Here is a 17008-nt window from a genome sequence, read left to right on the forward strand (position 1 = left end):
GAATATCATTACTGTGTGTGTGTGTGCGTGTGTGTGTGTGTGAGACCAGCTGTGACGAATTTTTGTGTGAAAAGGCGAAAAGTGTGAGTGTGAAAAATGTGCGTGTTGCAGTGTGCGTCACACTCCTGCGGCGTCGCCACTTGGGGCGTTAAGCTCAACTCTCCAGAGTATAAAGACCAGCGTGGGAAGGGATTGAACTTGTGTTCAGAGGTGTGTGCGTGTGTGTGTGTCAGTTAGTGTGTGTGAGCACATTGAGAGTCAGTGTCAGGAGTGTGTGAAACCATGCCATGGCCCAGTTTCCTGTCCGGCTCAGGAAAAACAGAGCGAGGAGAGATATTCAGCTTCTGTATCTGTATGCGGTTGTCATGGCGGCGTTCTTCATATCCATATCCTCCGTCGAGGTAAAGTCATAAATATTGTAGGAGGCGAGCGGCGGCGGATCCGGCCAGTGTTTACAGGCGGGAAACTCATCCCCACATATGGATGAGTTGCTGATAAACAGGAGATATTGGTATTAGGGAGTCAGGTGTGTCAGGCAGCCTGCAGCGACAGGAGTGCACCGCCAGCACCGCCGACACAAATCTCCGCTCCCAGGGCCGCCACTTGATATCCAGTCGCGGCCCGCGCTGCACACAGGCGGCATTGTCATGAAATTGTGCACAGTGGGGGATTTTGGGAAGGTGTGTGGGGGGGATCCAATTTGTGGCTCAGATCAGTGTGTGTATCTGGAGTTATTTCTCTGTGGTCGCAGGCGTGTTGCTGACACAAACAGGAAGAGTAACAGCAAAGCCTCCGTTATCCACGTCTTTGAAAATAATGTGTGTTCACCAGGATTTGGGAGGATTGTGATGTGTAATTTTTTTTCTTCTTCTCTGTTTCTTTCTCTTCCTGCAGTCCGTCCCAAAACCCATCGCCCTGGAGCCTTGCTTTGGCAACAAAGCCGCCGTGCTCTCCATCTTTGTGCGGTTACCCAGGGGCACCGGCGGCATCCCTCCTCCAGGACAGTCTGGTAAGATGCAGACGCTGAATCCTTCCCTTGTTTTCTTTCCTCACGTCGTCTGTCTTTGTTTGATTGTTGTTCACTTCTTACACCCCCCTCTCCTTGATCCGTCCTCGTCCCTCCGTCTCATGAAGCTCCTTTATGCTTTTTAACTCACTTCCTTTCTTCTGTTCAGCTTCCTCCCAACTCTCACTCCATCGGTCAGAATAATATCCAAAATACTTTTATTTAGCAGCGCAGAAACCATTTTTGATTTTATCTGTGGCAGTCTTTGTGTGTTGTTAGGGCTTCTTCCCAACAGTCGACCAAACGTTAGTCGACCAGAAAGGTCATTATTTGGCAACATTTCATGGGTCGCGTAGTTGCAGAAAAAAGCATGAAACTCTATGAGGAGCTGCACCTTGTCACAATAAATCCAAACCTATATGACTGGAGCATGTGGGAGTTTACTTTGAAAGGACAGACACAGGAAGTGTCCACGCTCAGCAGTCAGACAGGAGTCAGGTTAATCTCCAGGGCTGGTACCTGCGGTTATTCCACAGGCTAGTTAATAACATGTCGGGCAGGAAATCCAAAGTGTGGGATCATTTTGAGAAGGTGAAGGACGAACCCAAGGTGATATGTAAACTCATCTTCATTGGTCGACTACAAACATGACTTATCATCTGAAACATGGAAGTAGCTACATGCCCATTAGCCCACAGCGTCATTAACAGGCGGCTCGCTCAGTGTGTGACGTGCACTTGGAGATAAAATATAGGCCTATATTAATGAACTCGGACTCAGACGGCACTCGGCAGTGCCCAGGAGGTGACCTGGCACTTCTCCAGCTACCAGTCCATGCTCCATGCTTGGTCTGTACAAGGATTTGAACCAGCGATCCTCCAGTTCCCAACCCAGGTCCCTACGGACTGAGCTGCTGCTGCCCCATAAATAAACAAGTAAAAAAGAAAATAAGAAATCAAATAAAAGATAAAACAGACACCTCTGGGACAGTCAAAGGCCTCCGAACATGTTCAGCTTTGATTTGATCCTGATCACAGGAGCGAAAACACCAACTGAGGTCAAACTCTGAAGATTTGATTTCAAACACTGGAAATTTGTCTGCAACAAATTGCTTGAAAAGTCGTTTGGTGTCAGGCCGACATGAACTGATCTTCGTCACATCATGTGTTTCTGTTTCTGCTGTCTGACAAACAACCATAAATATAAATCAGTGATTTGATGGAGGCTCATAAGTGCCGCCTCCTCAGCAGGTAAACAGTAATTTCTGTGCCGCAGCAGAAGTCCATCAGTCAAATCAGTGTTTTATTCCTGCATAAAGTCGTCTGAGAACAGAAACATAAATACATATCAACACCTGTATTGTCTCATCCCAGAATTTGGCACTAACAGTGAAGGATCTCACAGAGAGCCACAGATGACAGGAAGTTGGCATCGTGCCTGAACTTGTCTGTGCAGGGGCGTTCTGTCATTGTTCTGGAGGAGCTTCATTTTTCTCGTCCCTGTTACAGTGTGAGCGCCGACTCATCGGCTGTGGAGAGGCGCACAGCTCTTACAGCCACACTAAAAAAATTAACTCAGAGGCCAAGACAGAAACAAAGACGTGTTTTTCAGATGTCGCCAGCTTAGTCAGGGCTCATCTGTGAGCCAGGAGGAGGGGACACTGAGCACCAGACCTCTACGGTGATTTAATTAACTGCATTTAAGAAATCTGCACCACCACAGTACAACAGTAGTTCAGGTGGACCCTGGGTTGTTACTGAGGCTGAATCCATACGGACACATTTTTATTTTAAACACAACTTCTGCTATGTTCACACCAAGTGTCAAACTGCTGCCGTCTTTTCAGTTTTAAAACTCTGGATTGAATTTACGTCTGAACAGGTGGAAGCTGAGACTTAATGATGACTTAGACACCCACGTCTGTTTCCCACCAGGTATGTCATAGTGGAACTGATGACCCCCCCCCCTCTTAGTGGGTGGGTGGGGGGGGGTTGAAATAAAAGTTTGATATTTTATTTCTGATTAATTAGCTACAAGTAATTAAAACTGTCTGATTAAATCAGTTTAAAGACTGAACTTTGTATAAGAAAGTACTAGAAGCTCTCTGAGTCCGCTCTCACAGGGAGTTATGTTTTTATTTTGGCTTGGGGGAGGGACATACAACTTTGAATGATTGTATTTTGTTTTTGTTTTTTTCCTTTTGAATTTCTTTAGAGAGAAAACATGTCTTCCAAACATTTTTCAAATTTAGGTTCTAAATTTTGCAGATTTTTAAAGAAAATATAGTTTTAAAATTTTGGCTATTTGCATTCCAAATTTTGACAATTTCTAAAGAAAATATGCGCTCCTAATAATTTTAACTTTTCAGTCCTTCCAGAAAAATGCGGAGTTTTTTTGTGATTGTTGGGGGCAAAAATCCTTGATTATGCAGCACGTTTTCTTAAAAAATGCGATGGAATATGCGGAATATTTATGCAATTTCATGCGATGAAATTGCGGGAAGTTGCAAAAACTGCGGTTTGATGAAAAAAAGGGAAAAAAGTGATTCTCCCAACACCCTGTTGTCACTAGGCTACTACCTTAATGTAGTCATTCCTAATTACTTCCTATGATAAGCAAGCATACTGCATCAGAGAAAGTGCAGGTTTGTAGCTGTAGCTTTACAAAAGAATATGCTACAACTTATGTAAAAATAAATAAATAAAATATATATTATGTCATGAAGGCTATGGAGAGAGATCCGTTTTTGCGCACCCGCTGGTTAAGCGCTTTTTGAAAGAGACCTGTCACGCGCTCTTTGGCACAGCGGTGGGATTTACCCCTGGTGTTACGCGCTCTGGGAGAACCTCCCTTCTCTCTGTCACAAATCTCTCTCAAACTACTGTCATTAAAGACAGCACTTCTCTTAGCCCTGACTTCGTAAGAGAGTGAGTGATTTATGTGCACTCTAAGTCTCCCCGTCTTGTCTCGTTATCAGAGATGGCGGGAGCGCAGCTACTCTGAGGCCGAATCCCACATTCATGCCTAAAATCATAACCAGCTCTTTTAGATCGAGAGTTATTTCACTGGAAGGTTTCTTCCCTCCTCCCCACAGGAGGAGAAGAAACATCACACCGACTCTGCCCAGTGCGCGCTCTGTCTCATTACGTGACGCGCACAGCGAGCCTCAGAGAGACACAACAGTTGTTTGTACATTACAGAGAGCGTTCACAAGAAAAACCCCTCTTGCAACGAAAATACGAGGATTATGAAATCATGCCAGCCCCGCATATTTCGCGCATTTTACGCGGAAATCGACGATTTATGCGGCGAAAGTGCGGCATCTTTGAAAAAATGCGGCCCCCACATGAACATGCGGACTTTGGCTAATTATACGTTGAATTATGCGACTGCATAGTGGCATTTTCTGGAGGGACTGACTTTTAGCGATATTCCAAATTTTTGCAATTTTTCAAATTTTAACGATTTTCTAAATTTTGGAAAAACATGCCTTCCATGGGGTTTGGAGGGCATGCTCATTGATCACAACCCAAAAACTGTAAAAACAGAAATTATCAATGGATTTTCACATTTCTGACGGTCCTTGGACACACCATGTGTGACAAATGCTTCCATCAGGAAAAAAAAACACATCACCAAAAATAATAAAATAAAAGCGTCTTGTTGCTGACGCGTCCACCGCAGTAGATTGCTGAGCTTCAGTGTCAGACTCCAGCCTGCTCCAACAAACTGGAGACGTACCGACTGACATCTACTGAATGTGATATGCTAACGATGGAGAAGTATCTCATGTAACCCCTCTTTTCCATCCCTTTAACTTGAGCTAACTGACACACAGCTGGTTCAGGAGTCCTGGTTCGTTCTGTGAGCCTTCAGTCTGCTGTTTACAGTGTGGACGACGTGCTACTTATAAAACCTGAGGATCAGTGTTTACAGTTGTTGTCAGTCACTGTTCATCACATTCTGACTCGAGAATAATTTCCCCAAATTTCTCCCTGTGTTTCTGTTCGACACAAAAACTCTTCAGAGAAACAAACAGATGCAGTTTTTCCTCTGCGACAGAACAAAGTGACATTTTTCCTCTTCCGACAGAAGTGAATCCTCAGAGGAGAATCACAGCTCGGCCTGACGCTGCTCAGTGACAGAGGAGAGGAATGAGGGATGATGGGACATGTGGTCTTCATGTAGAGACAGACTCATCGTGACCACGCTCTCATTTGTTTACAGTAATTATTTCATGGCTGCATCAGAAACGTGACGACGAGGACGGCTTGACTTGTAAAGACGTCCCTCATCTCTCCGTCCTCGTTGTGTGTCCGTCCGTCTGTCCTCTCAGTCCTGTGTGTTTGTTTCTCACCCTCTCATCTGCGTCTCCTCCTCCATCATCTTCCTGTCTGCGCGTCGTCTCATCCCTCGGCTCTCAGAAGCGTTCTGCAGCTTTTCTTGTCGCCACTCTTGAGTTTTATTTTCCTTCTTGATGCGTCTTGTCTGTGCGGTCTGGGTTTAAAGTGCAGTCTGGTGTCTCTTCTTGCATTTCCCCGTGCTCTCCCTCCTTCTTTCTCTTCCTCCTTCCTTCTGATAGCGCTGAGGATTGAGCCCGTTTCTTCCTTTCATCCTTCGCTGTGTCACTCGCCGTCTTTACATTCCCATCCGTCCTTCATCTGTTTCCCTTATCTTCCTCTGCGAGACAGTCTGATAGGACCCAGGACTAAGTACTTCTCCTGCCTTTTCTTACAACTCATTTTTTCTTCTTTTCTGTCTTCAAGGACTCAAAAACTTGATTCCTGTTCTGTCTCTTTTTGTGTCTGTGTTTTATAGCTTCTTTGCCTCCCACAGCTGCCGTCCCCCGACCATCAGCTCGCCCCAGGCCCTTATTAATTACCACACAGGCCTTTTGTCATAACAAAACCGCCTCGGCTCTCAGCGGAGCTTTCCCTCAGGCGGCTGTGGTTGAGACCGTGTTAGCCGTGTTCCTACCGTCTCCTCGTGCCTGCGAGGGTCTCGTCTTAAGTTTTCTTCTGACTGCTGTCACGACCTCGCAGCACATCTGTTTACAGTTAAGCATGTTCCAAAATGGCCGCCCTCCTCACTGTCCAAACAGCCCAGAGGAGGTCAGCGCCGTACATTACCTCTGATTTGTATCTGAGCCTCGTTCAGTTGCTGTGAACTGTCCTGCGCCGGCTTTAAGGCGGAGAGTTGAGCTAATAGTTGCAGCCTGATTTCACAGGAAGTGATACCGCCGCCGCTTTCCCCCCGAGGATTTATATTTCACTCTCCACCGTGTGCACTTGATCGGGGGGAAATGCATCCATCATTGGAGATAAATGGGGTTTATTGGAATTTCATGGCTCAGAGAGTATTAATAAATGTTAATGAAGTGTGCTATAAGTAAATGATTGCCTGCACTGCCAGTCTGTGATCTCACCACCTGTGTGTGTGTGTGTGTGTGTGTGTGTGTGTGTGTGTGTGTGTGTGTGTGTGTGTGTGTGTGTGTGTGTGTGTGTGTGTGTGTNGTGTGTGTGTGTGTGTGTGTGTGTGTGTGTCTGTCCCAATTTTACACACTTAATTTAAATAGGCTTTGTGTTTGTAGAAGGAAACTGACATAGAGAAGTTTAAACCAAAAATGCAGTCACATGCTCCAGTGTATGTCTCATAGTTTGCTGTTGATGGAAGAGGAACAAACATCATGAAATATCCTGATATTATTTTAGGGTCATATCAACCTCCTCTAATATTTTTGTTACTTTTGTACTTTTTTCTGCATGCCTAGTTTTTTAAGTTTTTAAATATTGAAATCTTTAATTTGACTCTTTACCCTTGACTGCTGTAACACTGGAATTTCTCAATTATGGGGTCAATAAAGGTGTATCTTATCTTATCTTATCTTATTGTTAGTTGTTTGTTGTTATTTTATTATCTTTCATAGAGTGGGCGGAGCNTGGGATCAATAAAGGTGTATCTTATCTTATCTTATCTTATCTTATCTTATCTTATCTTATCTTATTGTTAGTTGTTTGTTGTTATTTTATTATCTTTCATAGAGTGGGCGGAGCACGAGCACATCAGAGACTTGGACCGGCTGAGCTGGCCAACTTCCTGTTTAGCCCTCTGCTAACTTGAATGAGGGTGAAATAATTCAGGGGTGTTGCTCTTCTCGACTTTCAATTGTTATCAGACTAAAATGATCAGATTCTGATTGTGAAACAAGTCGTTTTCCAAGATTTAAGCTGCTTAAAGCAAACCACCATTTTACAGCTGCGACACTACCATAGAGTCAGCTAGTTAGCATTTTAGCACTTCCTGTTGCCTTGTTTTAAAGCCAGTGGGCTTTTTGTTTAGATGTCTGAAAAAAAGTCTGAAGGGACTTTCACGTTATGTTCTACGACATAAACAATGTCAGTAAATACCTCACTGTGAATTTAGAAGCTTTTATGTGTCTTAAAAAAGACGGTTGCACTGAACTAACACTGTTACTGTTGAATTGGTCACATCTCATATTGATCTGTGTTTTCTGGCACTCAACTTTTGGGCGTCATCTGTGCAAATATCAAAACTTTACCAGACCTTTGACACTTCTGACATCTGACTAGCGAATCTGTCAGCCTGTCACGTTCAGTCAGTGTTGGACGGCAGGTGACTGATGTTAGAAAAAGCGAGTCACAAAACTATCAGGGCAAAGTGAGGCGTCCCGCCCCGGTGACACACCATCCATCATCCCTCCACCTCTCGACGACTAAGTCAGCGTACGGCTGGACGACATGGCTTAAAAATAATATTGCGATATTTTTAGGTCACATCACAATACATGATCTATATTAACCACTGTAGACTGCTAAAGTACAAAATCATTTTTACAAAAGATGGCTGCTAACAGGAGTCATCATGTGAACACGACTTTACAGCCTCGTGGTGGTGGTGATGTTAAGTCATGTGACCAAGGTGTAGTTTGTTTATAGCCCAGCGTCAGCTTCTTACTGCACCTTTAATAGTGACGATTATTTTACTGAACAAAACCTGTAAGTTTCATTTTGTTTGTCACAGAGTTTATTTTCTGCAATAATCTAAAATCGACGCTGACCTCAGGGTCGACCTGCAGGAAACATTATCCCTGCAGCACTCTGTGACAAAAGCACAAGTTTAACTAACTTGGTTGTGATTGGTCAGTGATCCTGCACGCTGTCAAGTGCACCCTGAAGAAAGACACATAGAGAGGGCAGGCATTTGATGACTGATCAGGAGAGGCGCTAATTTTGTTGTATTCCAACAAATCCTTGGACTCACAGTTTATTTTTAGACCGTCTGCTCTGACCTGCAACAAAACTTAAACCCACCCACTCCCCGTGAGATCTGTGTCGGGTCCCGCAGGATCCCGATCTCAGTGCTCTGTTTGGTATGTCAGGATCACAAAATAAGAAATGAGTGGCGTATCAGTCTTTACATAACCTTCACCTGACTGTGATGTTTCTGTGTGTGTGTGTGTGTGTGCAGGTCTGGCGGTGGCCAGCGCGCTGGTGGACGTCTCTCAGCAGATGTGCGTTGGCTACAAGGAGAAGTCCGGAGGTCTGAGGAACCGCAAACAGCAGCCCACTGCACAGCCATCCACCTGTATCTGACCACGCCCCCGTCCTCCTCCACCACCCCACCACCCGACACTCTCCCATCAGCCCCCCGCCTCGGCCTCCTCCTTCAGAGACTCCCGCCAGCTCCGCTCTGGCAGGGAGAGGTGCATGCTGGGAAGCAGGACTGGAACATTTTGGCGAGGGGCCGAGTCGTCCGGCGGACTGGGCTTCCCCTCCCTCTCCTCCGTCGGGAACTTTGGGTCCCCACGAACTGAGAGACAGAAACTGGACACAGAGCGGGGGAGCAGGGGAGGGAGGGAGGGACGGAGCGGGTGCTGACATCACCCCTTCCCCTCCAGAAAAGAAAAAAAAAAAAAAAAACATTTTACATTTGTCGACACCGCCTCGTTAGAGTCGAGGCGGCCGCGGCTTGCTGCTAGAAGAGATCCTCGTCTTGTAGTTTTGGAAAAATCCAGAGACTTTGCAACCCTCGTTTTCACTTCTTAAGTTATTGTTGTTTTTTATGGTTTTATTTTGAAGGCAGGAACAAAGTGGACACGTTCAGCTGCGCATGCACACACACACTCACACACACTCACACACACTCACACACACACACACACTTCCAAAATAACAACTTTCCAGGCCCTTGTATCACTTGTAGCCCACTGTCGCCTGCTGTCATGTTCACAGCTCAGCACTGAGGGCTACTGTCGCCGCAGTCCTGTACAGTTTGGCCTCCGAACAAGCTAACAGTATGTTGAGTCTTCCTTTAACGAGGATCTGCTGTAGGAGGCCGGCCGTGCAGCTAAAGCCCATCGAAAGAGTCTGTGACATTTCTAATCGGCCTCTGTGTCGTCCGCCGCTGTCTTCTCTGTGTCCTGTCTGGAGCTTTGTCTCCACCCGTCTCTCTCTCTCTGTCTCTGCGGCCATCTGGCTGCGCAGCCAACCACCTCTCCAGCCTCTCTGGCAGCGCGTCCGAGTACAAAACAAGACCGCAGCAACATCTCATCCACGCTGGTTGGCTGGATCGTGAGCCAGCACCGATTGAAACTTTTCCAGCTAATTACTCCTCCAGTTGCACTGAAAGCCAGCGGCCACGCACATACAGGTGCACACGCACGGCGCTCACACGCAGCCGGCGGTGAGCAAACCCTCCAGTGTTTAACGATTGTCCCTTTGGCAGCGCCGCGCCTCGAGCCCGTGTGAAACAGGCTTCCTATAGATCGTCTGATTGACTGGAGTGATTAGGCCGGTGTGCGTGAGAGGAGCCGGGGCGACGGTTCAGCATCCTTTGTGATCGTTGCCTCAGAAATCCATCGCCTCTAATTGCTGCTCACGTGTCCCCAAATGCAGTGCATGTCCCCTCTTCGATGCCAGAAATCCCGTTGCTTTCTCCCCGCCGCTCGATGGTGATTGTTCCGTGTCTCTGAGCTATCTACGGCGGCCTAATTAGCCCCCGCCACCGCAGTGACATTTGTGTTCACACTGATGCAGCTACAGCTGAGCTTTGAACATATGAACTGTACGGGGCAGACGACCTGAACATGAAGCACACACATATGTTAAACTAACAGTGTTTGATAAATGGGACTTTTGATTTGGCCACGTCTCATATTGATTCTAAAAACACAGAAAGACGAGCACTTAACGTTTTCTCCTGTTGCCTGGTCTCTTGGGCTTCCTCTGTTTTTGGGCTCCATGTGTGAGGCGGCTGCTTTTTCTGTTTTTCCTTCCTTTATATCTGCTTCACCTGCCTCTCTCTCCACAGCCCTTATCTGGTCCATTTTTAAAGAAGCATTACTCCTTTGTGTCAGCTGGGGAAAATGAGGGAAAACACAGAATGAAAAACACAAAAAAGCAAAAACAGAAAACTGCTGGTTTGAAACAGAGCTGTTGCTTTGAAATGTCACAGGTAATGTTGTGTTTTGAAGGCATCAGTGTGTCAGATCTGTCTCCACCTGCCTCTTCCTCTTCTCTCCTCCAGCACCGAACATCACAGCAGGCTTTAATAAGTCTAAAGTGGTCATCTTTGTAAAGTATGAGTTGCATACTACAACACCTGCAGGTCTCCGACTGAAGGCACCGATATAGAAAATATATCTCCTCTTCCCTCGCCAAGTTATTAACTTCCCGCCCTCGCAGAAGTACAGTAATAGAACAATTTAATAACTCGTATTCTGCCCTAAAGAATGCGTCGTATTTAGTTCCAGGCTTTCACATGTGTTCAGCATACTAGAACTGCTCAGCGTCTGGTTAAAGGGCACACTTTTAGCACTGGGAAAAGGTCAGAGCAGAAAGCATGAACAAAGTTGACATTCTGTAATTATAGAGAGTTGGATGTGCTCACAACTCCACTCAGCAACCCCGGCGAGCGTTAAGGAGTCAGCTCTGCTCGCACAGGAGTGAAAGCACTTCACTTAGACTCTGCATTATCAGGCTTATTTTTGGGGCTCTTTTCTCCAGCAGAGGAAGCTTCTCTAACAGTTGTGTCTGAGCAGGGTTTGTCAAGTTTAAGCTGTCACTTACAAATTGCAAGAAAATCCTCCTCACGTCTGAGATGCATAAAACACTTTATTAAACTGTATCAGTCCATCAGAGCAGTCGTCCTCCGCTCGGCTTCTTCTCAGGTCTGCACAAGGTTGTTGTTTTTTTTGTGCTACACTACAGTTCAGTTTGGCAGGAACCCAACCATCGCTCTGAGGTGCTATTCAATTCCAAAAATCTTGTTGGGAGGAACATTTTTGGGATGCACAAAGCTCTGCAGCTGGAGGAAGGCAACAATATTCTTCAGCCTGAAAATCACATTTTGATTCTCTGTTGAACAGTTTTTTTGTTTTTGTTTGCTTCACACCTGTTTCAGGTGTTAATTCATTGGACACACAGATTTGATCAACACTCATCTGACACTCGAAGCAGCTTTAAAACAAAAGCAAGAATGAAGAATTATTTGGGGTGAAACAACCCAGTCACCAGAAAATGTTGGCATTGTGCGTTTCTGCAGATCACAGATAAGTTTCATTTACATGTTAATATGTTGCGGATACTTTCCAATAGCACTGTGGTTAACATGGGGGTCAGGGCACAAAAAACACAAGGTTATGTTTAGAGAAAGATCACGTGTTGGCTTGAAATACACGGTTTTAAGGGAGCAAACACACTGGAAAAGCAGCAGCAGTGTCTCGGAAAAACACAACTACTTTTCATGGCACCCTCCCTGCTGCAACAACAGCCACAGACCCCTAAAACAAACACATTTTGGGGCTAAAAATCAGCTGGAAACACATAAATGACTGAATGACTCGCTAAATCACAGCTGTGTTGTTGTCGGTCTGCAGGAGGGCCGTCCTGTGTACCAGTTTTTGGGAATCAAAGCTTCAGTGAGAAATCTTTGTGGGATAAATAAGAAATAAGGACGTAAAACTACATAAAAATGAGCCACCTTGTCATCTCGCAGGTCGCAGTAACGTAAGCTACAATAGCTGCTGGGAAAAAGAAAACTTTGCTGTTTACAGTTGCTGTGACCGTTTTCAGGTGAGCTTGTTGGGCATTTGTGACGTACCCCTTTCCTTTGACGCTATCTGACACTACATTTTTGGGAGTCGTCTTTGCAAATATCGAAAGTATTCCAGACCCTTGACGTTTTAGACGTCTTGCTAGCGTATATCTGTCAGCCTGTCACATGTGGTCAAACTGTCACAGTTTCAGTACTGCTGGACTGTTGCTGACTGTCGTTAGATTCGAGTGAGTCTGAATCACAAAACTTGGGTAACTATCTCTTGATCTATGGGATCTTTGGGATAATATATCTTTAGCTGTATATAAGAAAATGAAGCATTTAAATACTGCTTTTAAACGGCGATTACCATGGCGAAGCTTTGAAGCGTTCAGGTGATTCCTAGTCTGCAGCTCGGCAGGCGTCTCGCCCAGGTGACACACCATCAGACATCCCCTCCACCTCCTGTCGACAAACTCAGCTTAGAGCTGGGTGACATGGTTTAAAAATAATTAATTATTAATTATGCCATATTTTTAGACGACTACTGAAATGCAACATTAATAAATGAACGACAGTTACAATAAAGTTAAATAAAGTGCTGTTATAATAAAGATAAAATGATGGTATAATTACATAAAGCAAAACGGAACCACTGCTGCTTTTATTTTGAAGCACCCGGCTCATCTCAGGCAGGAAGTGTTGATGTTTTTACTGTGAACTTGAAGCTTCCGGTCCACAGTCAGATGTTAGCAGTTAGCACAAAATTAAACTGTCTCTGCTGCACTTTTAAGTGTGATGATTTATTCACTGTGAGCAGGAAACAGACTAACAGCTCTGTGGACCATAACTCGATCATATTAGCAAGTTGCAGTGGTGCTCCATGGTTGCAAAATGCAACTAAATAGTCACGGTCTGGAGATTTGCAGGTAAAAAGACACTGTTCACACTATCGTTTCGTTAAGTTAAACTGTTATTGTGGTGCTGTTAAACATGATTTATCCACTATAAGCTGGAAACAAAGTAACAGCTGTCCAGTCCATGTATTTATAGCATTTGCAAATCACAATGGTGCTCCATGGTTGAAAAATACGTCTAAATAATCACGGTGTGGAGATACAAAAACACATGATTCCTCAGTTCACGCTATTATTAATCTCATTAAGTCAAACTGTTGTTGTGGTGCTGTAAAACGTGATGATTTATTCACTGTAAGCTGGAAACAAACTAACAGCTCTCCTGTTCACATATTAATAATTACAGTAAATCACAGTGGTGCTCCATGGTCGCAAAATGCAACTAAATTGTAACGTTAACGGTGTGGAGCTCTGCAGATGAGAAACACACTTTGCCTGCTCACAAACTATCGCTCAGGAGAAAGTGGTCTGGATGGTCGGAGGAGTGTTCTGATGTAGTCATTTTATACATCCCACGTGAAACAAGCCGCGATTTATCGAGTATACTTAATACATCGCACACCCCTAAGTCGGCTCATAAGTTATGTCACTTTAGAAACTTTAATCTGTATGAAACATACAAATGTAACGTAATCACGGTCTGCAGAAACATACAATGCCAACATTTTCTTCTGGAGACTCAGCGGAGTGAAAATGTGACCCTGAGCTGAAGGAGACGAGAGGCGAGTAAGCGTGACCTGCAAAAATCACATGACCTGTTCATCTGACAGGTGACGTGTTCCTGACACTGTAACACCTGAGGTGTACCTGCACTACGTCTCTGTCCTCTGTAGCAGCAGCAGCTCTGAGATCAGCCAACACCTCACGTATTTGATTTCCTGTAGATGAAGTATTAAATTCCACGACACTCTCTTTCCTTTAAAACAAAACTTTATTGCACCCAGCGGTGACAACACTCAGTGACAAACTGTGTAACTGCTGTCGTCTTGTGTTGCAGGTTTCCTTTAGTTTCAGAGCAGAGGTCAGAAATGAATCTGCTCTGAGTCAGATGTACTGTAGAAATAATTTCTCACAGAATGAAGATTGTGTTTTGTTTTCTTTTGTAAATGAATGTAAAATGAGAACTCACCTGTGCAGCCAAGGTAAACTGGAGCTCACTGGAGGCGATGTGAACGCCCCAGCAGCCTGCTGTCGTCAGTCCCTGCGTGGCCGGCGGTGACAGCGCGGCCAACAGACAGCACAGTTACAGCGAGGTCACGGGGTCACGCCGTGTAAGAGCCGCTTTGTCTTGTTGGAGATGTGCTGAGAAAGATGTAACGTCTGCGGCCCGGACGATGCAAACCCTCGTCTCCTTCTGCCTGATGGTCGGAGCGGCCGAGCAGATCCTGGGTCTGATAGTGTCTACAGTTTGATCTCAGACGTTTGTTCTTACCTCCATGGTTTGAGACATTCGTCCTGTGAGGCCGGTCTCACATTCAGATCTCAGCATCAGCAGCAGGCTGAAAAACAAACTCTATTATCTGTAAATACTGTTTGACCCGAATCTGTCGTCAGCAGCTTCACACGGGGTTCCTACACCGCCGCTCCGCACGGTCTCAGAAGTGATTAAGAAAATGTAGAGAGGGAAAAAAAAAGTTCCACATTCAGCAGTTATTCAGGACTTTTGACCCTGGCTCCGCCCACACAGGCGTTTTCATTTATTCTGGACTGATGAGACGTCTCTTCAGGTGTGTGTGGGCGTCTGCAGACGTCTCCTTCGCTGTCCTCTACACCTGTTAGGGCGGGACTGAATTAGACCTCCATGGTGGGGCCTGACAGGACGACCCAAAGTCTAAACTTGGGTAAATCGTCACATTAACCTTGATCATGATAAATGTAACGTCCTGCTTTAAAGGAGCCGCAGCAAACCTGCGACTGTTTCCTCCCTCAGATCCTGACGTCTGTTAAATCACGTTTTGTTCAACTGGCTTTGAACCAAATCTCTGTGGTTTGAAGTTGTACTCTTACGGACATCAGCCATTTTCACTGTTTACTGATAGCCTTCAGCCGTGTCACAGCTGTGTGAAAGGCGCCCAGCGGAGGTCTGAACCAAGCCCCGCCCACCAAAAACATCATGTTATTTACGAACAGTAAAAGGGTCTATTTTACTGTGCTGTGTCGTGGAAAAACACCTCACCAGTCTGTCTCTGATTGGTCACAGTTGCTCATCTGGAAACAGCATATCTGAAGCGTCCTGTGTGGGAGTGACTGGAGTTTAAACTCCACAGTGTTTCTTTAAAAGCACCTTCTTCCCGTGAGCATCCCGGCGTCCTGACCGAGAGCCCATCCAAGTGACAAATCCAAACCTAAGAGCACAATACAACCTTCACCCTGTCAGAGAGAGCCGGGCTCACCGAGGTTAAGTACTGTCTCAGCCCGGGCCTGTTGGTAAACACCAGCTCAGCTGCGTGTCGCCGCTCTGATGTTACATTTCAGGATTCCTGGGTCCTAAAGTTCAGATTTTCCACATGATTACCTCTCGCCACCATTTGGAGCCGGCAGAGTGTGAAGTGGCCCCGAGCTGCTGAAAACATCTGAGAGGGAGTGTGTGTGAAGGGAAACGTGTAGGAACCCTGTGCGCCATCGAGCCTCCGCACCCGCGTCAGATTAAAGAGTCGCCCCGCTTTCCAAGCCTCAAACTTTATAGGGTAACTTAAACTTTACAGCGGCCTTATTTCAGCTCATTAATCTCTGTATTAACCGATAAACATGTACAGCAACAACACATATTTATAAAGTGTGACGACTTACTGGAGATCTTCTAATATTCACAGTACGAGTAGAGTTTCTTTCTCCGACACTGGCAGCATTAATCTGTATTTAAAAGCTTTAGTACACAGGTTAAAGCATCAGAATAAGGTCATTGTAAAAGCCCCTCCTTCTTTCTCTCCGCCTCTCTTTTGTATAGTGGCATTATATATATACTGAGGAAGTAGTTTGTTAATATGTATAATTTAGCAGTTGCTGTTTTTTTGTAAATAATGAGAAAGTATTGTGAATGGCATTTGTTGAATGGTTTTAAAAATCATTTATGGCGAACCTCTCCAGGCTTTTATAAATGTGACTGCAGTACATAGCATATTTTGTATGTAAGACGCAGTGTAAAGACGAACAAGCATTACTAGAAGCTGATGAACCTACGTGTAAAAGTTGAGGATAATAGCTTACTGAACTTGTAATTACTGATGTACAGAAAAGAATGACAGAACATTTTTGTCTATTATTAAATGTGAAAATCCACCACTGCTGTTTCTGTTCATGACTACATCTAACCACAGTGTTAGCCCCTCCTCCAGAGGGGTGGAGCCTCATTATTATGCACAGTTTTTATGCTTCTGCACCAACAACAGCCGTGACCGGAGGTATTATGTTTGCACATTGTCCGTCTGTACATAACATTCTCTTGAACATGATATCTCAAGAACACCTTGATGGAGTTTCCCGAATTTGGCACAAACATCCACTTTAACCCAAAAATTAACTGATGAGATTTTGGTGATCATTAGGTTAAAGGTCAAAGTCACTCTGACCTCGTCTGTTTTATTCTTGTGAATGCAATATCTCAAGGAGGCCTTGAGGGAATTTCATGGAATTTGGCACAAACATCCACATTGAGTCAAGTGTGAACTGATGAGAAAGTGGTGGTCAAATGTGAAAGGTTAAGGTCACTGTGACCTTGTCCATCTCATTCTTGTAAACGCAATATTTCAAGGGCACCATAAGGATTTTTTTCTCAAATTTGGCACAAACGTTTACTTGGACTCAAATAGATTTTTGTGGTCAAAGGGCACTGTGATCTCTCAAGAACGCCGTGAGGGAATTTTCTCAAATTTGGCACAAACATCCACTTTAACCCAACAATTAACATTAGATTTTGGTGATCATTAGGTTAAAGGTGAAAGTCACTGTGACCTCGTCTGTTTTATTCTTGTGAATGCAATATCTCAAGGAGGCCTTGAGGGAATTTCATGGAATTTGGCACAAACATCCA

General features: G+C 44.9%; 1 protein-coding gene across 1 annotated transcript; it reads left to right on the forward strand.

The window, feature by feature from the left end:
• The first annotated feature begins 208 nt into the window (after window positions 1–208).
• Window positions 209–16257, forward strand: LOC126386958 (attractin-like). Its single transcript, XM_050039539.1, has 3 exons — window positions 209–401; window positions 895–1009; window positions 8495–16257. The coding sequence occupies exons 1-3, from the start codon at window positions 288–290 to the stop codon at window positions 8617–8619; spliced, it is 354 nt and encodes a 117-aa protein (XP_049895496.1). The 5' UTR covers window positions 209–287; the 3' UTR covers window positions 8620–16257.
• Window positions 16258–17008: the final 751 nt, after the last annotated feature.

Source organism: Epinephelus moara, unplaced genomic scaffold (genome assembly GCF_006386435.1).
Source record: "Epinephelus moara isolate mb unplaced genomic scaffold, YSFRI_EMoa_1.0 scaffold1191, whole genome shotgun sequence".
NCBI classification, from domain to species: Eukaryota; Metazoa; Chordata; class Actinopteri; order Perciformes; family Serranidae; genus Epinephelus; species Epinephelus moara.

Bases quoted from the DNA above. Each gene is read 5' to 3' on its own strand.
- LOC126386958 (XM_050039539.1), top strand. From the start codon at position 288: ATGGCCCAGTTTCCTGTCCGGCTCAGGAAAAACAGAGCGAGGAGAGAT. The intron at 402-894 runs GTAAAGTCATAA...CTCTTCCTGCAG, and splicing joins TATCCATATCCTCCGTCGAG to TCCGTCCCAAAACCCATCGC. The intron at 1,010-8,494 runs GTAAGATGCAGA...GTGTGTGTGCAG, and splicing joins CCCTCCTCCAGGACAGTCTG to GTCTGGCGGTGGCCAGCGCG.